The 24,200-nt window shown below is 48.9% G+C and overlaps 2 protein-coding genes across 5 annotated transcripts; both read left to right on the top strand.

Annotated features, from left to right (window-relative positions):
• The first annotated feature begins 734 nt into the window (after nt 1-734).
• On the top strand, nt 735-11,439 carry cabp1b (calcium binding protein 1b). Of its 4 annotated transcripts, none has more exons than XM_029169010.3 (8): nt 6,251-7,077; nt 8,343-8,510; nt 9,240-9,270; nt 9,398-9,541; nt 9,624-9,733; nt 9,834-9,908; nt 9,992-10,064; nt 10,287-11,439. In XM_029169010.3, the coding sequence occupies exons 1-8, from the start codon at nt 6,928-6,930 to the stop codon at nt 10,310-10,312; spliced, it is 777 nt and encodes a 258-aa protein (XP_029024843.1). In that variant the 5' UTR covers nt 6,251-6,927; the 3' UTR covers nt 10,313-11,439. The 4 variants fall into 4 exon arrangements, with proteins under 4 accessions (XP_029024842.1, XP_029024843.1, XP_029024845.1 ...); XM_055513443.1 differs by lacking the exon at nt 6,251-7,077 and adding an exon at nt 7,114-7,911; XM_029169009.3 differs by lacking the exons at nt 6,251-7,077; nt 8,343-8,510 and adding an exon at nt 735-1,692.
• A 2,890-nt stretch (nt 11,440-14,329) lies between these two features.
• Nucleotides 14,330-23,900, top strand: LOC114866762 (golgin subfamily A member 6-like protein 22). Its single transcript, XM_029168903.3, has 6 exons — nt 14,330-14,820; nt 18,476-18,900; nt 18,985-21,148; nt 22,111-22,683; nt 22,999-23,110; nt 23,249-23,900. Exons 1-6 carry the CDS (start codon nt 14,489-14,491, stop codon nt 23,453-23,455), a joined length of 3,813 nt encoding a protein of 1,270 aa, XP_029024736.1. The 5' UTR covers nt 14,330-14,488; the 3' UTR covers nt 23,456-23,900.
• The last annotated feature ends 300 nt before the right edge of the window (nt 23,901-24,200 follow it).

Below are 24,200 nucleotides of genomic sequence, written 5' to 3'. Positions count from 1 at the left end.
AAACGCGGCTGGGGAGAACTCGAGTGTCTAATTGGCCCCAGACGTTTCCATCACTGCCTCCTCCTGCCCTCAATCCCCGGACATCTGCTGTGACAATTATGACCCTGGGTGTGCAGATGAGATTTTGAAGGGATTGTCACGCTTTTATTTTCACTGTTACTGTCTTAACCATAATTAAAGAATATTCGGACGTTTGAGAGCAATCCTTACAACATAGATGTGTAAGTAATTTGTGTTTTCCTGTGGTTTGTTTATCACTAATGGCTTCACCGTGTGGATTCATAAAAGGTTATGTTTCTATTCAAAGCTCAAAGAACCGACTAAGCTCTGAGGTGTGTGAAATGATCTCTTTTATGTGTGGTCCCTTTAATGTTTGGCTATTTTAGATTCACCCTTTCATTTATTTGCTTCATGGTTCAAGGCTTCACAATCTGTGAGACGCAGAGCTACTGCGCCATGTGGCGTGTCCTTGAATATGACCACTGTCCACTGGAACTGATATCAGAGCATCCACTTGTTGAGTTCGTGGGTTTAAATTTTCATCACGACAGGTTTTTCCATTGTGCTCAGTAATTCACATAAAAATAAGTATTCTCCAATCAGCTCATTGTGCAAAAACACTGGCTGTGCAGTGACGCGAGTCTTACTGAACTTTGCGCATGAACTGGGTGCGAGACACAGCAGCAGCGCGTGCAGCAGCGGCAGCAGCCGCAGCGCTGTCATCCAAACTTAGCAGGACGAGCCTGAGCAGCGTCGGACCGACCGCCTGGCACCGGGTCGCCGAACTGCACTGCTCCTCTGCCGGCGCTCGATCAGGTGGTTGCTGCTCCAACTTCGTCACCGCGCGCTGTGCAGTGGCGGTCGTGTGTGTGTGGACGCGCTCCTAGAGAGGAGGGGGGAGGGGAGGGGGTGTCCACTGGCTATTGCTGTGCACCTGCACGTGGGGAGGTCTGCCTTCGTTTTCTTTATTCGACCGACAGCCTCCAGCAGCTTCAATTCGACTCGCAGGTGACGATGAGCTCTCCTATTCCCAAAAGCGAGTCGACTACTTCTCTGCTGAAATCGTCGGGGCTCAGCCGCAGGTCTGCGCACTCGGATCATGGTCCGCACGGTCAGCGGAGCCACCGATCTCACCATCACACCGCGGGAGCCGGAGCTGGAGGCGGCGGTGATGCAGCGTGGACGGCGGACTGCGAGCCGAGCGCGCGGAGACCTCTCTGCCAACCGAGACACTCGGAGACCCGCAACGTGGGCGACCAGCATCAGGGACAGAAGAACCACTCCTACCGGCAAGCCGGCACGCCGGATGACGGTTGCGCACGGGAGGATGTGAGGCACAAGAGCCGGAATCAGAAAGAGCGGAGCAAGTCCTCCAGGTCCAAACACTCACATCACCACCACGACTCCTCCCGAGGTGAGCTGCCTCCTGCAGCGCATCACCAGGGCGCGTCCCGGCCGGACAGGAGGACTTCTCCAACTCCATCCTATCCAAAGCACCCGGACGACGCGGCGTTCTTCTTCGAGCCCAGGGAGAGAGTCACGACCGGCTCGTCCTCCAGCCTCTGCTCTGACGCGCCCGCGTCCGGCGCAGCGGTGATGCCCGCGTCCAGCCGCGCGTCCAAAAGGCTGAGCGCGACCTCGTCCGAGTACGAGTCCAGTCTCCATCCCATCGTGAAGTCGGTGTTCGGTCAGGTAAGACGCCTGTTGGGCTGTAGGGAACATGCAAGCCCGATTCAAAGAACACGTGCTGCAGAGAATCAGACGTTTGTCACTGACTAACAGCATCAGCTTAAGTCCTGTAGGACTGTTAAATGCGCGTAACACCCGTAAAAGGCGCGATTACAAAGTGTAAAGGAAGCAATAACTGAGAAACTGAGCATTTGATTGAAAATGGCACAAAGATCCGAGTAATAAATGGAAAAGGTTTTATATCACAAATAATTTCTTTAATACAAGTAAAGTTCGTGAATCCTCTGGCGAACAGCAGCTGCAGATGAGCAGTGGTCAACGTGGGGAGCAGATGTGGAGTGGAGCAGGTGGAGGTTCACGGGTGAGATGCAGGTGAAGCCGCTGCCCACTGACGCGTACGACAGGGGCGCTCGCGCCGTTTGGGCAGATTAAAAATGGATGCACGTTTTCTATCCCGACCTGTCTCCTCTATGTATCTGGTATCACTTTCATGGTGACGGGCCGTCCGGTCCGCGATGCGTCCCGACGCCAATACAACTGCTTTCATTGTGCCCGTCACCTGAACGGCAGCGTGGGGGATCGGCTTTCCTGCCGCGTGGAAAAACTTTGTAGAGTCACTCAGACCTTATCACGCACACCCAAACGCAAACGCACGCGCACGCGCAGGTAAGTCAACCGTTATGATGAGGAAGGCATTGTTCACCTATCAGTTCAGTGGCAACTGATGCATCACCTCTCCACCTGCAACAAGTCAGGTCTCGAGTGAACCACGGGAAGATCATCAGTTGCTCGGGATTTCATTTCCACTCGTATTATTGAAATCCTTCTCTCGGTGATGATGATAAAAAGCTTAAGAGCAGACAATTACAGCACCTCTTTGCGTGTTAATGTACTCCAAAAATAACTCCTCTGAATCCAGGCCAGCGCTTCAATCAGTCTCAGGGCTTCCATTGATGCACAAATTCATGCAGCTGTGTGCGCTATAATGTGCGTGGAGCTGCTGAACCCGCAAACCGGCGTCCGCGGAGGGAGCGCTCAAACGAACTGCACAGGACGCCGGACCACGCGCTCGTCAGCTCAGCGCACGATCATCAAGCGCTCCCTCAGCGATGGGCGAATCTGTGCTCTTTGAGCGAATCACCAGGTTCACACAGGTTTGCGCCGTCCGCCGTGACGTCACCGTGAAGCCGAGGCGCATCAGGCGCGGCCGGACGCAAGTTCCGCGTCCGTGCACGTCATCGGCCGGGCCGCGTAAGGATAAGAACGGGGCGAAGGAGTGAGAGAGTGAGACGAAGGGGGTCTGGGGACTCGCACAGCATCTTGCAGAGGCTTCTTCCATTTTAGTGACCTCACAGACGCGCTAATACGCTTTTAATGCCCCTTGAATAGATGTGACAGCGTAACACAAAGAGCAGGGTGAGAAGTTTCCCACTAAAAATCTTTTTATATTTTCTTATGTAACATCAAGATCCATATAAAATCCCAAAGCAGCTCATTTGCCGCTGCTGAAAGAGGCTAAAACTACTCCATCAAGACCTGATTTTTGGAGACCAGAGGAAGGAAGCGTTTGCTTTATAGAGGACAACTGGCTCCTCTGCTGGAAAGTGTTTTGCAGTTTGATGGTTATTGATGTGTTTTGATGCAACTGATTGATTTGATTTAAATCAGGCACGGAACGTCCTCAGAATCCCCTTTTCCGCGCAGTCAGACGTTTACGTTCTCCAGGTTACACCTTGATCAAGGGCAGAGCGACAGCAGCTCTTTGTCCCAGTGGAAACACGTTTCTATTTTTAGAGATTCTGAACAATCATCACATCCTTCCGATTCTCTAACCTTCACTGACCTTGTTCTAAAAAACTCAGCGCAGGAAATGTGGAAATGCGCCGGCGAGCTGCGCTGAAGGGTCAACGTGAGCCGGACCTTATCTCCCGCTGAGGAGCTCTTGCTGAGGAGATAATAGCTTTTCTCTTCCAATTAAACCCAGATGACAGCGTTTGCGTACGAACCAGTAGAGGGAGCAGTCGCTGCTTGTAGTCGCAGGTCTGCACGTGTTTGAGTGCGCGAGAGGGAGGAAGGGAGTGTGTGTGTGTGTGTGTGTGTGTGTGTGTGTGTGTGTGTGTGTGTGTGTGTGTGTGTGTGTGTGTGTGTGTGTGTGTGTGTGTGTGTGTGTCACATCAGTGAGCCAAGGAAAAAAGTGAAAGGGCAGTGAAGGAAGCGAGGGAATCAGATAAATCAGGAACCAGGAAACAGAATATAAAGGGAAGGGAGTTTGCTGGCAGACCTGATGACTGTTATATAAGGGGACCACTCATCAGCTCTCGCTTCTCTGCTCCCACCTGACAGCTCTGGAGACAGTGTGAGGAAAGGTCCTGAGCACAGATTAGCTCCTGACTTCCTCCACTGCGTTTCCTGTAACTCACCCTCAGCCACTCACGTTTCCTGTCGGCCGTTTCTTCTCTGTTTGATCCGAGCGCCACCGCTTCCTGGGGTCACATTGAGCTCAGCGGCGTCTGGGACACAGAAAATGGAATGAAACAGGGAGAACGAGCCAGAAGGAAGAGACTGGCATCGTTGCAGCCACCCCCAGCATATGCCTCCAGTGTGTCTGGAGCGCACGTGGCTATTTTTAGACACAGATGGATATTTTTGTATCTGTGCTGGAGAAGAAGGAGGTGGAAGATTCACTCTTTGGTTAAATCCCGTTTGAGACGAGGATTAGGCAGAAACGCAAGAGCCTGGGTTCACAAATGCACAAGTACAGTATATATGTGTGTGTGTGTGTGTGTGTGTGTGTGTGTGTGTGTGTGTGTGTGTGTGTGTGTGTGTGTGTGTGTGTGTGGAGCCTAGAGCTGAAGGGAAAATCAGTCAGAGACACAGGGAAATATCGCAGAATGAGGCACAAATGAGTCAGAGGGAAAACAGAGTTTATTAGTATGAACTGAGACATGTCAATATTTTGAACGCAGGAAGATGACGCCGGTCGTACGCGTCGGCTCCCGAGACGTTCGTGAGGCTCATGACGACGAACGCGCACGCAGAGAAGCGCCTCACGGTCACCGCAGCCGGGGACGCGGAGGTTTCAGGCTCTCCAGAGAAAAGAGCTGCTCGACCTTGGAGGGAACAGCGTTCATTCCACTTTGCAAAGGTTGATGACGAACACGCTGCTGCAGCCATTCCTCCCTTTGTGCCTCATTTACCAGAGCTGATGTCAGAGACGGGAGCAGGATGCATTCGACCTCAACATCAGCATCAGAAGCCGGTTTACTATGTCCATATATGTGTATATACACAGTACTGTACTTTACAGTGAGACAAACAGAACTTCATCTTCACAGTAGGTTTGCTCTTATGTAAACGTGTGCATCAGAATGAGAGTGTGTGAGGGAAATGGAGAAGGATGCAGGCGGAGAGAGAGAGAGAGAGAGAGAGAGAGAGAGAGAGAGAGAGAGAGAGAGAGAGAGAGAGAGAGAGAGAGAGAGAGAGAGAGAGAGAGAGAGGGATGGATCTCATGCCCGTGCCTGACTTTATGAGAGCTGACGGCTCCTATGGCTGACGTCTGATGTGTTCTGAAGTTCACAATGAGCCTCCGGTGAGAGGCCGGCTGAATCATTTGCAGAGATCCTGAATGGGAGCGAGAGCCGAGACGGCTTCTGCGTGAACGTGTTTATTAGAGTAGCAGGGAACAGACAAGGTCGAGCAGCAGAGGAGAGGGAGGAGAGGGAGGATGTGCGTCCGTGTTACAGGGACCTGAGGAGAGAATGCCACTGAACTGGGTTTGTACTGGGAGCTGTGGGTGGGCGTTTTATCCACAGGTGGGAGAGGGGCCCAGGTCTCTGATCACTCAAAGTGTGTCGTTGCTTCACGTGGATGTTTGACTTTCACTAAGTTATAACACTCATCTGATGGAAAAGCTTTAACAAGTAGATGTAGATTTATCACATTTGCATATTTTTTTTAAGATGATGTCATTTTAAGACATTAAACATTCTGCATCTTTAGGATGCTGGAGAGTAAAACGATGGGGAGCCTGAGTGGCTGGTAGAGACTCTCTGCTCCTTCCTGCTCCACGACACTCGTATGAAGTCACACATAATTAGAGGCCTCGTCTGACTGGATAGAAGGTCGAGCCTCCTGCAAACGTGCTGCATCGTCCTTTAGTGAAAATCATTTCATTGCAAAGCAGAGATGCAGAACCAAAGACTTATAGAGACGCGTGTGTGTGTGTGTGTGTGTGTGTGTGTGTGTGTGTGTGTGTGTGTGTGTGTGTGTGTGTGTGTGTGTGTGTGTGTGTGCGTGCGTGTTCCTGTGTGCTGTTTTCCCGGTGGTTCAGAATCCATGTGTCATTTCTTGCGCGTCCTGGCTTTGATCTGGCGCCAAGCTCTTCGGGCTTAACATGACTTTGTGATGCTTGTGAGAGAGAGGGAGGCGTGGATGCAGGGGGTAGAATGGGGGAGCAGTGGTGGAGCACGAGGGGGAGAAAGAGAGAGAGAGAGAGAGAGAGAGAGAGAGAGAGAGAGAGAGAGAGAGAGAGAGAGAGAGAGAGAGAGAGAGAGGAGCGTGTGTCGTATTTTTAGCTCCAGAGCCCCACATCCGCATGTGTTTAATCGAGTGTATATATGGATTTGTGTGTGTGTGTGTGTGTGTATGTGTGTGTGTGTGTGTGTGTGTGTGTGTGTGTGTGTGTGTGTGTGTGTGTTTGGATTAGCGTCTCCAGCGTCTTGCTCAGGGGAAGGTAATATGCTTGTCCGAATGAGGTTCTTCTGTCACATTCGTGATTTGAAACTGTGGCGTAAAACTGTAGTCGGGGAGAGAGGGTGAGGGGAAGAGAGAGAGAGAGAGAGAGAGAGAGAGAGAGAGAGCGGGGATGAGGGAGCGACAGAGCTAGAAGGGGTAGAGTGGAGGGAGGTGGAAAGACACTGTGGGAGAGAGAATGGGACGGAATGAATAAGCGATCGGCTGCTTCCACTCCCGGCGCCTGCATCCGGCTTTGATCTCATGCATGTTTCCTCTCCCTCTTATCTCTGTGTTGTTGTGCTCTGTCCGTGCTCCTTGTTCACACGTTTCCTCCCTTTGTCTCCCCCTTTCCTCCCCCTCGTGCCTCCCGGCGTCCTCGCCTCCGGCGGCTCCGTCCTCCCCCCCCCCCCTCCGCTCCGCTCGCTGCCTCTTCCCCACACGTCCCCACGCATTAGCCAGTGACCCACTGAACCCCCTTCCCCTTCCACGGGCACCCCCGTCCCCATGCATGCACGCACACGCACGCACGTGCACCCGCACACGCACACGCGCAGACCCACGCAGACACGCGTAGAGAGGACACGCAAAACGCGGAGGACTCCACTTCTTGCAATGGGCAACTCTGTAAAGTCGCTCAAAATCTTCACCAAGAAGGTAAGAGGCACCCCCCCCCCCCCTCCCCCCACCGGGGTTCCTGCATGTTCGTCTCACGGTGCGTCGATGACCCGACCCACAGACCCGACTGACTGACCGTTAGGCTCCGTGTGACTGGGTTCCAGCTGGAGGTCCAGGACTCTGCACTTCCAGTCAGTGGTTTGTTTACCTTCAGTTCTCAACGCAGGACATTGTGAACCTGCACCTGCTGCACGGGACCGCTCGGCGGGTCCAACGCGCCGGTTCCGCTGGCCGACCCGTGCTTTGGGCTGACATCTGCCGCCCCCCCGTCCACGCCAGCGGCTGCACGTCCTCCGTACGACGAGCAACTGTCGGCGCCATCTGTGCCGTGGAGCCGCGGAGCTGCAGAACTTTCTGACTTCAGCTCGTCTCTGGCACCGTTTTTTTTTTTTTTTTTTTTTTGCTTATATAACGGCCTTCACAGTGGCGTCTCTGGCGCCGTGCGTTGGTCAGTGCCCGGTGGGGCTGCGTGCGAGCCAAGGTCACCTCACGCCGCGCTTCACCTGCGCGTGACGTGGACTCACCAGCGTTTCGTTCTGCCGACGCTTCGCCCAAACGAGCATCCGAGGCCAGATTCCTGCTCGTGTGAGTGATTTAAGGCAACAGCAGAAGCGGTCCCTCGGGAATGTGCTGTCACTGTGAGTCTCCTCCACTGGCTTTTAGCAGGATTATCATCCTCTGAGTTGGATGTTTGTCGGCGGCGGGTGAAACGCAGGCTTTTCCGTCCACCGCCTGCTCTTAATGAACCTGTAGCTCTGCGACCGGGGCCACTGTTTATAGGAGCAACTCAGCCCCCGGTTGATTCGCTAATTGGTGATTATAATTTTCCAGTTGGCTGATCTGTGGTCTTATCAAACTCCAGCCCAGCATGAATCCCATTAGTTCATCCTCATCGTGCTGTCGGTTAATGCAAATATGCTCACGAATCCTGTCGTTGGGTTTTTTTAGGTCCCAGATGATCAAACAGACGCTAGCGATTAGTTTGATTATGCAGGAGGACACACTCTCATGGCATCACTTGCATGTGTCACGGTACGTTATCCACATCCATCTCATCTGACTGAGGGCCTTCCTCCATCTGACTGGTCCATGACTGATGCGACTCCACGCCTCCCTGTGACTGACAGCCATGTGTCCATTCCACCACCCGTGTGCTCACTGTTCGCTCCACACTGCCTCAATCTGAGTCACAGTCTCTGCCCCCTGTCTTTGCCCCCCCGCTCGGACCCCCACCCCGCACCCAGGACCAGAAGAAAAAGTACAAAGCAGTGCAGTCCTGTGAGGAGGGGGGCTCCGGGGGGGCCTACCTCGAGCCGCTAGTGGCCCTGGCCCAGAACGGAGCCAACATGCACAACGTGCTGGGGCCGGCGTGCATCTTCCTACGCAAAGGCTTCGCCGAGAGCCGGCAGGCTGTACGTAAGTCCAGAAAACGTCCCGTGGGTGCATGAGAGCGGTCGGGCGCGCGGCAGCTAAAGCTCGTGAACGTGCGTGGCCGGAGCGCCTGCGCTAACACGCATGCGCGAGAGGCGGAACCGAGAGGCGGAACCGAGAGGGTGCGTTTTTCGCGACGTCTCTTCGCGTTTCGGAGCTTTAGCGTCTCGGGCGCCGGCGCGCGCGTGCGTGCGTGCGTGCTCATGCATGCGGCTGCAGTTCTGTTAAGCCCGGTGGACATTCGTAGCGGGACGGGGGAACATGAAATCAAATTCTCTTTGTTTATTTCCAGCAGATGAGTCAAGGTTCTGGTTGGTCCTAATAGACGGGGACTGATTCTGCGTCCGTTCTGCTCAGTCTTTCATCTCTTTAAGCCTTTCTATAAAAAGAAGCCTTATACACACATCTATGTACAATAAATGAGTCGTATGACGGTGCCCTATGTGCTGCAGAAGGCTGTATTTGACTCCTGTCCCAGTATCTGCAGCGGGGCTCTTTTTTGGCCCAGCGCCGGGAGTCTGCACGTTTTCATCCTCTCCAAACACGTCAGCGTGTGACCGCCGCTGAGCTCTTCCTTTCCGGCTGGAAGGAGACCTGCTGTTCGACGGCTCACACCTGCAGTTTCTTATCTGTTTCCGTCCGGGGAGGGATGTTGCATACGGGCGTGGGTAGGAGCTCGGATGCTGACCGTGCACTTTTCTCCTCCACAGGATCGAGAGCTGAGGCCGGAAGAAATGGACGGTGAGACACATTTCTGGAATGGAATCAAATTAAAATCACAGACAAACTTCAACAGCCAAGTGCATGTTGGAAAAAGCCTTATTGCAAAAGTTTCTTTATTACTTTTTCATTCCTCTCACGCTGTCAGAGCTGCGTGAGGCGTTCAAGGAGTTCGACAAAGACAAAGACGGGTTCATCGGCTGCAAGGACCTGGGGAACTGCATGAGAACCATGGGATACATGCCCACAGAGATGGAGCTGATAGAACTGAGCCAGCAGATCAACATGAACTGTGAGTGAAGCTGCGGTTGCATGTGCATGAAGCATCTCCGCCTCTGAGCTCTGTTGCTGTGCTGCTCTCCTCTTCCCAACAGTGGGAGGACACGTGGACTTTGAGGACTTTGTCGAACTCATGGGGCCCAAGCTTCTGGCTGAAACGGCTGACATGATTGGGGTGAAGGAGTTGAGGGACGCATTCAAGGAGGTGAGAAAAGTCAGGGGAGAGGAAGTAGTGGTGAGAAGTGCAAATCTGATGAATGTGATTCATCTTCAACATGTGAATCTCTGCTTCGTCTTATTTGCAGTTTGACACAAACGGCGACGGGCAGATCAGCACGGCCGAGCTCCGAGAAGCCATGAAGAAGCTCCTGGGACAACAGGTACGAAGCTGCGGGAGGAGTCGGACCGCATCCTCTAAATGTGGCCCGCGTTGGTGACGCACACGCTCCCCCGACTCTTGCAGGTCGGACACAGGGACCTGGAGGACATCCTGCGGGACATCGACCTCAACGGGGACGGACACGTGGACTTTGAAGGTAAAGAGTGAAATGCTGGTGCCGCGACGGCCCGTTTTAAATCCCAGCGCCCGCTGATAGCGGCGTGAGGGAAGGGAGGCGGGAGGTCCGCCTGTCGGATTATCTCCACGCCCGCGGATTATTTCACCTCCGCGAGCGTCTGCAGAGAAACCGACGCCTCGGCGCCGCTGCTGTTCTCAGTCACTCTATTCACATACACAATTTCGTCTCTGAAATTCACAGAATTCGTCCGGATGATGTCACGGTGAGTTCGCAGCCGGAAGCGCGTGGACCCGAGGCCACCAGAACCTCTGCTGGGAGTGGACCGGGGAGGGACCGGTACCGGTGGATCCTCCCCTTGGTGAACTAGCAAACACAAACATATCAACCCTGCCTGAAACTGCCAGTGAGACGCTGTCGACTCCACGCTGCTGTTTCTTCTTTTGGACTTTTACAAAGTATATTTTAAAAAGTAAAAGGTTTTTAAAAGGTAAATGGGGTCAACGCACAAACACTAGTCTATCACGAGCAGCTGTAGCAGCGAAGACGCAGCTTCGACCCCCAGCGCCGACAAACAGACCAAACACAACACGCTGACGATGTCTTAAGCACAAATACAATGGCAATAAGCAGACCCTGTGTGTGGTTGTGTCAAAGCTGTGCGTTTGTGTTTCGTTGTTCATATAAAGTACCGTTGTTTGTCCCAGAGTCGGTATCTCCTTTAGGATTTCTGTCGAACCCTGAGTGGGGAAACGTGTATTTGTCCCGTGTGACGTAGCGTCGATGCCGTTCTTCTGACTTTAATATCTTACTGTGATGAACTGTGTGTGTGTCAGTCTCTCAGCTGCTCTCACCCACTGTTCGGCCTGTTTCCTTTGACCACTGCCGTATATGTTTTACAGATACTGAATATTACAGTAGATGAGGCCGTGAGATGATCCGCGCTGCGTTCAAGTCCAGATAACACACAGATTCTGGTGTTGTTTGGTGACATTCTCACTTTTAATACCTCAAAGCCAATGAAGCAATCCTCCTCCCGGAACTGATCCTAAATCTGTTTCTTTATTACTAATAAGTGTAAGGAGGCGATTTTAGCTTCTTTATGGAAAAAGCCAAAGAAAGTTTACAAAAGTATCTCAGTGTTTGTGATTTAATAGGATCCATGGGATCAGGTTTTCAGGAAGGCTGCTTGAAACGCAGCCCCCTGAATTATTGGTTGACTCCTCCTGAGTGGATACGGCGAAACACTGTATGCATGCTATGAAGTTAAGATGGTTTTTCTAGGGAGAACTCTTACTTTGTGATTTGACCTGTCGTCGACTGTGTGAAACTATGCATGTTAGAAAAGCATTTGTAGCAGAATATCTATACAACATAAATAAAGGTTTTTATTCGACCTGAAGGTGTGAAGGCGTGATTTCTCCATATGAGAATGAAAACATGTGTGTGTGTGTGTGTGTGTGTGTGTGTGTGTGTGTGTGTGTGTGTGTGTGTGTGTGTGTGTGTGTGTGTGTGTGTGTGTGTGTGTGTGTGTGTGTGTGTGTGACAGACAGTAAAACCTGGGAGGAAGATGGAAAAACACCATTCACTAGACACCGTGGTGCTTTTGCATTTTGTGTGTGTGAGTGTGTGTGCTTCAGTGGAGCTATGACTCTGACGCAGGTGTTTACTTGCTGTTTTACGTTACCTCATGTTTAACATGTGCTGACTTCAACAGCCACAGAGTGTTCACACTTCATTTTTCTAACAGTTGTCGTCTTTGTATGAGCTGCACATGTAGTAATGCTCACCTGAAGTGAACGCTGAGATTATAAAAGCTTCTCTGACTGATATTTGAGCCTTTGTCCAGCACAGACGTCTGATTTCGGACTCAAGACGGGTCAGAACAGACTTGTTGCTGTTTCTGGTGACACTTTGCTCGTCTCTGAAGCGTTTGTCTGAACCTCCGCTACAGGATTTGTCTCGGTTCTTACTCAGTCCTCGCTGGACCGGACCCCTGGGAGCGTCGAGCTCAGAGCACGACGCTGCTGCTGTTGGGACTGAGGCTTTGCAGCAGACTCCTGGGAGGAGCGCTCTTTGGGGACGGGCCGGACATCTGAGGCGGTGAAGGTTCTGTGGGGACCAGGCCTCCTGGGATGAAGTCCCTTCATTCATCAAAGACAGGGAACGTGGCAGCTCAGCCCCTGAGGTCTTAAAAAGTTGCTAAATATTCTCCAACACTTGCGCTAATAGTCTTCATCACACGTAAGAAGGAATGAGGACTGGTCAGTTAAAATGGCTGAGCTCCTTTAAACGTCCTCCCTTCAGGTCCAGGCACCGAGGCCTGATGCATTACAGCATGTGACCTACTTATGCTTGAGTAAGCTTCAGGAGCAGTGTAGAACGTTTCTGTCATTCCTGCCCATTGTTTTCTCAGCTGCAACCTCCTCTGCTGTAGAGCCGTGGTCTCCGGGGATCCGGTTGCGTAATTTCATCACTTTGATCACATCACTGTTTATGCATTAGCAGTGAACGCGAAGTGGGAGGCCTGCGGTGCTTATTAAACTACAGTCATACTTCAACAGTATACTGTATAGTGTATTACAACATTACTGCAGCCTGAGACAGTGTTGAACTGACTCGACTCAGGTCAGATCAACACAGACAGAAACACAGACAGCTTTGAATGACTGAACTAAACATCCTCTCCTGGACCGAGAGAACATTCTTCCAATTCTCATAAGAGCTGAAGTCTAAATGCTTATAAAGTTTTAGCTAAGTTAATATTAGTTAGGTTCCTCCAGGTACGACACGGAGATGTTGCCAGGTTGGATGAAGCTGCTCACACACACACACACACACACACACACACACACACACACACACACACACACACACCACACACACACACACACACACACACACACACACACACACACACACACACACACACACACACACACAGTCTGACAGTACACAACAGCACCACTGTTTCTAATGAGTGGTGTTTTTCCATCTTTCTCCCAGGTTTTACCGTCAGTGACCATGTATCGCATACTGATGTCACCCAAACGCACACACACACACACACACACACACACACACACACACAGACACACACACACACACACACCTCGTACAGAGGCTCCACTGTTTCCAGTGTGTGTGGTGTTTTGGTGTTTTTCCAGGTTTCTTCCAGGTTTTCCTGCTGCTCCCAAACCTGGTTGCATGATTAAAAGTCAAACACCGCTACCTAGTGGTGAAACGTAGCACTGCATGTATTTTTGTTTTTTTTGACCTTGATTTTGTTTTTTGTGTTGTGTTAATTTCTTTGGAAAATATAATATTTATTTGTTTTTCATACTTTTATACTTTTTTTATTTAGTAAGTTTTGGTATTCTCCTTTTTTGAAGGAGAGGATATTGAGAGTATTATTGCATATAGATTAAAAACACTAAGTTATTGGTTATCATTATTATCAGTAAGAGAAAGAAAGAATGCGTTGAACTCATTGCTCTTAGACCGGGACCCTGAAATGACCCGAGTTTTACTTTACTTTCCTGTAGTGAGAGCAATAATTACAGGGTCTAATATTAGTGTCTAGTACTACAGTTTTTATGTAACACCCAGACACGCTGGCAGTGCCAACACTCGTACGTCAGTCGGTAATTGGCTCTAGTTGCTATAAATGTGTGTAGACCTAATCCTAGACTAATCAGACCTTTTCAGGGCTGGAACATAAAGTGACGTTTTATTTGTTTGCTTTGCATTGTTACCAAAACCTTTAATTCAGGGGTTTAAGGTGGAACCTTCAAGCAGAAGCTGTATTCTTTTTTTTATTTTATTCCCCTTTTCAAACAGCAGGAGTCAGTGTCCCAACATGAACGCGTGAGGACGTTTTCCCCATCAGTGCTCATCAGATGCACAGTAAGATCCCGTGCATACACAGGAGTCAGACCTGCACGTATTCAGGCCTCAGCTCACAGTTATTCAAGCCAAGCTCTTCGGTGACTTCAGGTGTGGCGGTAGAGTCAGAGCACGCGAGACTGGATTATAGAACACGAGCTTCGTCCCCGCCTTGTGTCTGACCTTTATTAACGCCACCCAGGAACATGAAATAATAAAAGTGCTTCATAACTTCCTTCTTTTCTTTTGTGTGTGAATGGAGCTGATGTGGGAGGACGCTGATCGGGTCTGACAGGCGTTCAGGCGGCTCAGGTGTGTCCCACAGAGCGCTCACGCCGTTCCAGAAATCACGTAACCTGTTAATCTGTGGGCGTGTCTCCGCTAGCGCCGCCCCGCGGTTGTAGCCACGCCCCCCAGTCAGCTGTTTCCTCAACTCCGGCAAAGCGCACGGGAAAACCTTTCCTCGCTTCAGCTGCGCGTCGCGCTGTGTCCGCACAGATGCTCGGCGCCGTCGCGTTTGGCCGGTGGATTTAACTGTGTCGCGAGGCGGAGCAGCAGCAATGTCCCTGACGGGAGAGCAGTGGTGTCCCACCAGCGTCCAGGTAACGGTGCTCCAAGCCAGGGGCCTCCGGGTGAAGGGCAAAGGCGGCACCAACGACGCGTACGCGCTCATGCAGCTGGGAAAGGACAAGTACCAGACGTCGGTGGCGGAGAAGAGCGTGGCGCCGGTGTGGAAGGAGGAGGCCGCGTTCGACCTGCCGCCCGCGGGCCGCGGCGGCGCCATGCACGTGCACGTCCTGCACCGGGCCCTGGTGGGTCCGGACAAGCTCCTGGGCCAGGCTGTCATCGACCTGCTGCAGCTGAGCGAAGACAAGGGCCGCGACAAGACGGAGTGAGTGCTGCACACGCGGCAGGAAGCTGGAACCAGAGATGTTAAGCCTGTTTATTACTATTAGTACATTGGTGCTGCTCATTTTAATGCTCCAGCCAGTGTCAGTGTGTGAGGGAGCCACAAAGCAACAAACTGCTTTCTGCGAAGCTGCAGGTTAATTTGATTTGCATGGGTTAAGAAGTTCAATATTGTTTTCATCTCTTTCACATTATCTGCGTGTGTTTGGGTTCTTTAGTTTCCTTTAGCTCTATGCAGGTTACCTCACAACAGGGCAGATGTTCCTTTTACTGTGGCTATACAGTACGTAAATGAGGAACTCATTACGGGCACAAACAAGAAAAGTGATTTTCAAGACCTCCTGCTTTTGTCAGTCGCGCTGCAGCTTCCTGGAAGCTCTAGAATCCCCATCAAACCCAGTGTAATTAAAAACCACATGAAATGAAGCTGTGGATTAGAGAGCATGATGTCCGTGGGGAAAAGACGCTGTTGCTGCATGCTTTTCCCCCCACACACACATACACACACGCACACACACACACACACACACAAACGTCTTCAAGGACGCCAATCAGCATTACTCCAAAAAAACAAAGTCAAGCTAAGATTCACTTTGTCCTTGAATCTGACGCCTCACAGACTCCTTTAAGTAAGAGCCAACATGCAGCTGACTGTCTAATTGTTATATTTTCACATTCTGCTCTAATACATTTCAGGTAGCTGAACAAAAGTAATTGGCTTTGTTGTTAAAAACAATAACAACCCTCCGTCCTTTGTGATAATGGAGGCATCGATCTGGCCTCACAGGCTTTACTGCTCTAGAGTCTGTAGTGTTGTTATATCTGCTCATGCCCTTGGCCAAAGAAATGAAATTAATAATTAAAGACAGGTAATTTAAATGACTATGTGTTAAAGGATAACTCGTTTCTGCACAAACACTGTTTTCAAAGCTCAGTAACCTGAGAAATTCAGTAGGATGTTTATTCCTTCCTCATATGTGACTGTTCTTTATAAGCCACTTACTCAAGGCTTTGGACTTTGAGTAGTTTCTAAAACATCTGTGCACATATTCACTAAAACATCTTTTCCAACCTCAGGAGAAATGAATAGCAGCTTGTTGAATCTGACATGTAAGTTGAGTCGCTCCGTGAGGTCTGTAGTCAGATGGGAGAGGAGAGTGTTTACTGCAGCATTTTAGCCCCCACCGTGTGACCAGCTTTAACTGTGTATCAGCCAGTTTGTGTAAATGTACTGACACACTTTAATGGTTGGATCCGAATAACAACCGTCCACGACAGGATCAGTTTCACAGTGAAGCGTGAACGCGTCTGTTTTCACCGTCCGTATCTCTGATCACATCTGGCGTCGTTGTGAAACCCGGTACCAGGTTCAACTGAGCGCCGCTGCGTGCCGATGCATGTTTAAACTTTCCTTCCCATGAAAATGCACTGTTTTTGTAAAAACCTCAAAACCTGCTTCAGCTGATGTTGAGTCAATGTTTTCGCTGCACGTTCTGTACCTGGAGTCTGAACGTTAAGTCTGAGCTGCAGCCTCACATTCCTGACTGCTTTATCAGTGAATAAACAGTAAGGACAACACTCACAGTCTGCCAGGGTCAGGTACACACACACACACACACACACACACACACACACACACACACACACACACACACACACACACACAGTCTAACAGTACACAAAAGCTCCACTGTTTCCAGTGAGTGGTGTCTTTCTCCCAGGTTTTACTGTCGTTGACACTGTATAGAGGGGTTTTGATATACACATACTATAACTGAGAAAGGTCTGCGGTCTCAAACATCTTATCTATGCTGAGGTATCATGTTTTATTTTGTAGGTCACGGTTGAGTGACAAAACACAAGGATCCAGCCATCCTTTCCCTTTGTAACAAGTTCTAAAATGTCTCAAAAGAGATATTTGAGTTGTAGCAATCAGCTGTACAACGGCTCCGGTCTCGTGGATGTGGATGTGGACCGATGGTGATAAGCTCGGTTCTGGCCCTCGGATCATGAAGTCTCTGTCATGTTGCTGAACTCGCTGCGCCGTTTTCCTGCTGCGTCTCTTTGATAAGAAAGGTTTGAGCCACTCAGTGTTTTATCGCTGGGCTTCACAGGGAAGGATGTGTGTGTGCAGAAAGTAGAATGAGTTCACGAAGCATTGAGTCACGCATTGTCCTCTATTTGTGTCTGTACAACACGCTGTTCCAGTTCCAGGACTGAGGGTATTAAGTGAAGAGTTTCAACCATCATCCTCACTTTCATTCATTGTTAAGTAAAAGCCACTCGTCATTCTTTCTTCTGCATCCTCCTCAAACACACTCGTACACACCCACTTGTGCAACTTCCCTTCTGATTTAACTGAAGTTACTAACTTCTTCTTCTTCTTCTTCCACGTGGCTTGAACGCGTGTTCCGACATCAGAGTATCAGTGGTTAGTGTTGGGATCGAGACCAGTGCTGCATTGAGTTGAATTAGGACCGATTCATTCAGCTATGACGATAAAAGCCCTCAGAAGGACACTGATCCTGCCCCAGGCCTAGTGAACCACATCATAGCGTTGAACCAATAATAAATGTCACTAGAATTCTGTGAGTTAACCGGATAAATGCGTCTCTTATCTGTCTGCTGTGTGTTGTTGAAGGCTAATCGTGTAGAAGCCTCACAGGAATGTTGTTTTCTGAAGGCGTCCACCCTGAAACCTCGCCGGTCGTCACCAGCAGGGGGCACAGCCGCCGAGACTGGCCCCTCCACAGACTCCAGGAAAAAGGCGGTTTCCCCCCTTTTATTTGTTTGTGCCGAACAACAGAGGTGTTTTTGGAGGAGGAGGAAATGTCCGACTGAAGAGCGACAAAAGGAAAAACGCACGATGCAGTTTGTCGAGTTGTGATGATGTTTTCTGACACCTGCTGATCCTTTTACAATGTTGCCTCTTATTCAGAATATTAAAACCAGCAGTTTGCTAATGCTGTGTAACCACACACACACACACACACACAACAAGGAAATGAAGCGTCGTCCTCATTTCCTCAGGAATTCATATTTGAGTTGCAGTTGTTTTTTCACTTTTGAGCCGACCTCAGATTTGCGCACGATAGGCACTTTTTATGCTGACTGTTCCTTTTTGCCATTCTGTTAAATTATTCTGCTCAGGCCCTTCTGTCTGAACTGAACCGTGGCTCGTGCTGACACCGACTGATCCCCATGGATTTGTTGGCTTCTGTTTTCTTAGACTTCAAGATTAGACAGTAGTTTGTGATGGACCCAGTGATTTGTTTGGTCTGTAAGCAGTGGTACAACACACAGAGAGGAAAAAGGAACAGGTCGTCAAATGTTGATGACATGGTCAAAAGTTTCCATATTAGACTGTGGAACACATGGCACAGTGTCATTATGCTGAAAACCTTTCTTCATAGTTGTTAGTGGTTGTTTCTACACCGTCACAGACTTTCCAAAACTATTCATGTTCCTTCTGGAAGTAAAAAAGAAGACTGTTAGCAATTCACCAGAATCAATACCCATAAAAAAGACTTCAATTCAATTTTATTTATATAGCGCCAAATCACAACAAAGTTATTTCAAGGCAGACTTGTTGCTGCCCCTGCTCTTGCTCCTTCTGATGGCATTACTCTGTTTAACAGGTGGTTTAAGCTGCTGGACAAGACTGGAAAAGCCGACAAAGACCGAGGAGAGGTGCTTCTGGACATTCAGTTCATGAGAAACAACATGACCGCCAGCATGTTCGACCTCTCGGCTGCCGGCAAGTCCCGGTCCCGCCTCAGCAAGTTCAAGGACAAAGTCCGAGGCAAGAAAAAGGAGTCGGACTCCGGCACCGGGGCGTTGCCGTCGTTCACTCAGGTTCTGACGGACAGCGAGGAGGAGGGACGTGGGGATGGACACGGGGCTGCGGAGAAGGACGAGAAGAAGAAGAAGCACAAGATGAAGTCTCTGTTTTCCCCCAAGTCCAACCTGCAGAGGAACCTGTCTCAGTCTCTGTCGGTTCTGCCTGCGAGCGCCTCGCTGAGCGGCAGCCAGTCGTCTGGGCTGAATGTGGAGACGTCTGAAGGTCAGCAGCAACAGCTTCATCACTGTCGTTTTACTCGGATGGTTTTTTTAATTAAATAAATGCCATTTTCAACTGTGCTTTCAGGGAAAAAGAAGTTCAAGTTGAAGCTACATAAACGCTCAGGAAGCTCAGACCACAAAGAGTCCTCCTCTGGCCTCCAGAAGCACAGCACCGCAGAACAGAGTAACGTGTGCATAAATGGCAGCCATGTTTACTGTGAGGAAGCACCAACGCGGACCTCTCGCATCGACTCCCATCAAGATGTTCCTGAAAGACAGTATTCAGCCTGGACAGAAGAGGAGGAAGCTGATGTGGAGAATTTAAAGGAAAACACAGATGAAGAAGAAGAGGAGGAGGAGGAGGAGGAGGAGGAGGAGGAGGAGGAGGAAAGAATGAGGGTGGAGGAGGAGAAAATTAGGAGGCAAGAACTCGAGAAGCTGGCTGACGAGAAGAGAAGACGAGAGGAAGAAGAAAAGGAAAGGACTCGAGAAAAAAAAATAAAGGAAGAGACCGAGGAAAAGAAGAAACTAGAGGAAGAAGAAAGGAGGACGATGGAGGAAAAACATAAGCAAAGACAGGAAGAGGAACGAATAAAGATGGAGGAGAAACGGATTCAGGAAGAGAGGAGGAGGCAAGAAGAAGAGAGGGTCAGGAGAGAAAAAGAGCATAAAATATTAGAGGAAAAGAGGAGGCTAGAGGAAGAAGAAAGAAAAGCTGCAGAAATAAAGAGAAAAGAGGAAGAAGAACGCAAACAAAGGGAGAAGGAAAAGGCTGAGGAAGAGGAAAGGATTAGGAAAGAGCAGGAAAGAAAACAGAAGGAAGAGATGGCCAAGAAAGAAAAGGAAGAATATGAGAGACTGGTAGAAAAAAAGCTGAAACTAGAGGAAGAGAGGAAACGGATGGAGGCAGAGGAGAAAGTTAAAAGAGAGGAAGAGCAGAAAGCTAGGTTGGAGGAAGAGAGGAGGAGGAAAGCAGAAGAAGCGGAGATGATTAGGAGAGAAAAGGAGGAGCAGGAAGAAAGGAGGAGACTAGAAGAACAAGAGAGAATAAATGAGGAAAAGAGTCTAAGGGAGGAACAAGAAAGGATTCTGAAAGAGGAGAGAGCTAAACAGGAAGAATATGATAGAAAAGCTGAGGAAAAACAGAGACAAAGGATGGAGGAGGAGGAAAGATTTAGAAAGACTGGGCAAGAGAGAATCAGGATGGAAGAAGAGAAGAGGAGAGAAGAGGAAGAAGAGAAGAGGAGAGAAGAGGAAGAAGAGAAGAGGAGAGAAGAGGAAGAAGAAAAGAGGAGAGAAGAGGAAGAAGAGCGAGTGAGGAAGGAAGAAGAAAAAAGATTAGCAGAGGAGAAAAGGAGAGAAAAGGAAGAAGAGCAAGTGAGGAAGGAAGAAGTAAAAAGAAGAGCAGAGGAAAAAAGGAGACAAGAGATGGAGGAGGAGATAATTAAAAAGAGAGAGGAAGAAAAGAGGAGACAAGAGGAGGAAGAGACAGTGAGGAAGGAAAGGGAGGAAGCAAAGAGATTAGCAGAGGAAAAAAGGAGACAAGAGATGATAAAGGAGGAGGAGAGAATTAGAAAGACTGAGCAAGAGAGAATCAGGATGGAAGAAGAAAAGAGGAGAGAAGAGGAAGAAGAGCGAGTGAGGAAGGAAGAAGTAAAAAGATTAGAAGAAGAGAAAAGGAGACAAGAGGAAGAAGAGCGAGTGAGGAAGAAAGGGGAAGAAGTAAAACGAATAGCAGAGGAAAAAAGGAGAGAGGAGGAAGAGGAGAGAGTGAGGAAGGAAGAAGAAGTAAAAAGAATAGTAGAGGAAAAAAGGAGACAAAAGATGGAGGATGAGATAATTAAAAAGAGAGAGGAAGAAGAGAGGGTGAGGAAGGAAAGGGAGGAAGCGAAGAGATTAGCAGAAGAAAAAAGGAGACAAGAGGAAGAGGAGAGAGTGAAGAAGGAAGAAGAAGTAAAAAGAAGAGCAGAGGAAAAAAGGAGAGAAGAGGAGAGAAATGAAAAGAGTGAGCAGGAGAGGATCAGGATTGATAGAGAAAAGAGAGAAGAGGAAGAGCGAGTGAGGAAGGAAGGGGAAAAGTTGACAAGAGAAGAACAGAACAAGTCCAATGATGGAGAGATCTCTGAGCGCAATGATCGTGCAGTGTCTAAGGAACGTCCCACAGACGCTTCTACTTCTACTAATCCCTTCGAGGAGAATCCTGATTCGTCTGATGAACTTGACAGCAGCACAGCGTCACGAGAAGAAAGGTTAGTGGCCCACCTACCTGCTGGCAGCGGTGAATAGGTGCAGTAGGTCGCCGCCATTGATCCGTAAGGTTGATCACGGCTCGGATGATTTAACCAGCAGAGTCAGTAGGGCGCTGTTGAGCGGTTGTTGTTCAGACAGGAGGATCGAAGTTTTGGATTTTGATTTATTAGCGAGCACCTGAAATGTCGTCTACACACATTCCTTTAGTTCCCTTTAGTCATTAGGCAGAAAATCACATGTATGATGTACTGTACAGTCACTGTTTGACTCTAAAGTTCCAGTTGTGATCAGACTTCACAGTATTCACCTGCTCTCTGTTGTGGCTGAGCCGGGTCCGTAGCACTCGCCTCATTAAAAATCAGAACGTGTGCGTGGAAATCCATGTGACAGGAATCAGTGAAGTGAAGTGACAGGTGTTGAAGTTCCTTCCGTGAGGCTGCGCAAAAAGATCGAACCTTTAAAATCAAGCGAGTGTGACGTCAACGTCATCAGTAACAGAGGAGGAACAAAACAGCGAAAGACGCAGAGATGCGACATCTGTATCGAGGATGATCACGATAACAGAATAATCAGAACTGACTGATGCACAGATCTGGATGTTGAACAGGAGCTGCTGCTGAACAGTCACAGCAACAGGCAGCTCTCACTTATATAAAATTGGCACCGCTATGGTTCCACAACCATTAGAGTGAATATGAGAGAGTAGAAACACGTCTGTGTGAGCAAAGATGTTTCTTTTTGCTAATGAGATTTGGTGCTTAGTGCCTGTTTCAGCTCATTATACCATGCAGCAGGTTCAATTACTTCAAAAATGACTTAGACAAGACTTTGATAATCATCTAAAACAAGTCATCCGGGATTTTGAAAGGAAGATTATTAAAGAGCAGTCTCCCCTGAGGTCTCGTTTTCATTTATCCCTTAATTGTCTTGGAACAACATGCAGTCTGTGTCTCATCTCCAGATGTGAGTCCTCTGTGTCATCAGTGCGAATCAGGACCCTTTCCAGCGATGAAAAGTGCCTGATTGGTGCTCAACGGGAGAAGCGGACGGCTCCTCAGCCTCCGGGGAGGCATCGGGCGCCAACGAACCCGCCGGGTCGCGACCGAGACGTCAGAACGGCCAGCGTCCTCCCCCAGCGCTCGCTGAGCAGGGCTCCGGCGGAGGCTGGCGGCAGCGGGAGCCGGGCGCCGGGTGGGAAGGGCCCTGCACCACCCAGGCCCCGCTCTGTGGAGGACCAGGCCTCATCCAGGGCCTCGGAAGCAACACAGGCCCACGGCTTGAACCCGTTCGAGGATGATGAAGACGATGAAAGCGGTGATGCAGGTTCAGTGAGCTGGCCTCCACAGACGAAAGCCAGGTCATCGAAGGGGGCGCGGGCCCCTCCACCCCCCGCAGCCGGCACCAGCGCCAGCCAGGAGCCGGAGGCCAGAACCGCCGTGCCGGTCCAGAAGGGTCCGGTGAAAGGAAGCCGGGAGAACACTCAGGAAGGAGACGTGGGCGTGAGGAAGGACCCGCCTCCCACAGCTTCACGCAGGTGAGACAGTTTAGCCCTTGAGAGAATATTAATGCAAGTCATAAGTTTCTGCTTAAATTATACATCACACACCTGCAGCTGCCGCCGACACTGTGCTCCAGGTCCATCATAAAAAGATTCATCCTCATTTATCTTTCATCAGACGTCCTCCTTCATCTTTGCTTCTAATATTAAGCGTTGTATTTGATTAAGTCAGTCCAGCCTAATTGACTTGTGCACAACCATAACACACCAACTATAATTTGATGAGTAATTGTTGAAGATGATATTTTCCACTTCCAGACTCTTATCTTTGATTTATTTTTTTCATTGCAGGCTTCAGCCTGTAAAACCCCTTAATCCTCTGGCCCAGCAGTCTGTCTCAGGCACTCAAGGAGAAAAAGATAACAAATCCACAGGAATCCTGAAAATTCAAGACAGAATAAAGGTCTTTTTCTTAATAATGTTTTCAAGGTGTTGGGAGATTTCTTTTCAACACAGTTATCAGAAGAATTTAAAGTGGTTTCAGTGTTTTTATGTAAAGGCTTCTAAGTTGGTTCGTTCTTTTCATGTTTTCTTCTCACAGGCGAATGGTGCTGAGCTCAAAGGCCCGTTTTCCCAGCTCACTCAGGATGAACTGATCTCTCTGGTCCTGAAGCAGGAGAAGCAGCTTTCGGAGAGAGACCGCAAGATTTCAGAACTAGAGCAATACATCGACAACTTACTGGTGCGCGTCATGGAGGAGAAACCCAGTATCCTGATGACACTGAGCTGCATGAGGGAGGCTGTGTAGGCGGATGCAGTCTGACCGAAGCTGAACTGAGTGAACTGAAATAACTGGAGTAAAGGTTTCACTTTAGAGGGTATGAACAAGTAAGATTTCAACATGTTTCCCAGTAAACAACAATAATCTAAAGTAAAAATAATCTACGTTACAACAATGTCATTTGTCTCTTTGCTGTACGTGATGAAAGCATCTTGAAGGTTTCTAAAGATAGCTGAGTTTCTAAGGAAGCTCAGTTTTACCAAATAATAAAGTAATTGAAATGAATACAGATTCTTCTTTAGGTCACTGTTCACAGCGATGATATCTCCAGTGTAAAAAAAGAGCTTTATTTTCCTGTTAAAATGCACTAATTACTGTAGGTGGGCGATGTTTACGTTTTGTAATGAATGTAAAACATATTCACAATTTTACTAACCTGAAAAGCACTTTAATAAAAGACTTACATGATTAACATGATGTACTGATTTTTTGGATTACACTGAAGTTATGCGGTATTAAATCTTAAAAAATGAAATTAATAATTACATTAAGCTCATTGATTTGGGTCATATATGTAAATACACGAGGGTCCATACATTACTGCAACTTGACATTTTCCAGAAATGTATATATTTTTGTTCTAACGCCTTCCCTAAAAAGATAAAACCTGTTTCCAGTTCCTAATACCAACTACTATACTATTGTAGTATATATTACTATATATAGCCTATTTATAGTTAGATTTCATTATATTGTACTAATTCAATGTTCT

This window comes from Betta splendens, chromosome 12, assembly GCF_900634795.4.
Source record: "Betta splendens chromosome 12, fBetSpl5.4, whole genome shotgun sequence".
Lineage (NCBI taxonomy): Eukaryota > Metazoa > Chordata > Actinopteri > Anabantiformes > Osphronemidae > Betta > Betta splendens.
Note: the sequence above shows the minus strand (reverse complement) of the source record. Positions and strands in the feature narration are given on the sequence as shown.

Coding starts and splice junctions, on each gene's coding strand:
- LOC114866762 (XM_029168903.3), top strand. CDS start 14,489: ATGTCCCTGACGGGAGAGCAGTGGTGTCCCACCAGCGTCCAGGTAACG. Junction 14,821..18,475: donor AAGGGCCGCGACAAGACGGA/GTGAGTGCTGCA, acceptor TCTGTTTAACAG/GTGGTTTAAGCTGCTGGACA. Junction 18,901..18,984: donor GAATGTGGAGACGTCTGAAG/GTCAGCAGCAAC, acceptor CTGTGCTTTCAG/GGAAAAAGAAGTTCAAGTTG.
- cabp1b (XM_029169009.3), top strand. CDS start 1,015: ATGAGCTCTCCTATTCCCAAAAGCGAGTCGACTACTTCTCTGCTGAAA. Junction 9,271..9,397: donor GAGGCCGGAAGAAATGGACG/GTGAGACACATT, acceptor TCACGCTGTCAG/AGCTGCGTGAGGCGTTCAAG. Junction 9,542..9,623: donor CCAGCAGATCAACATGAACT/GTGAGTGAAGCT, acceptor TCTTCCCAACAG/TGGGAGGACACGTGGACTTT.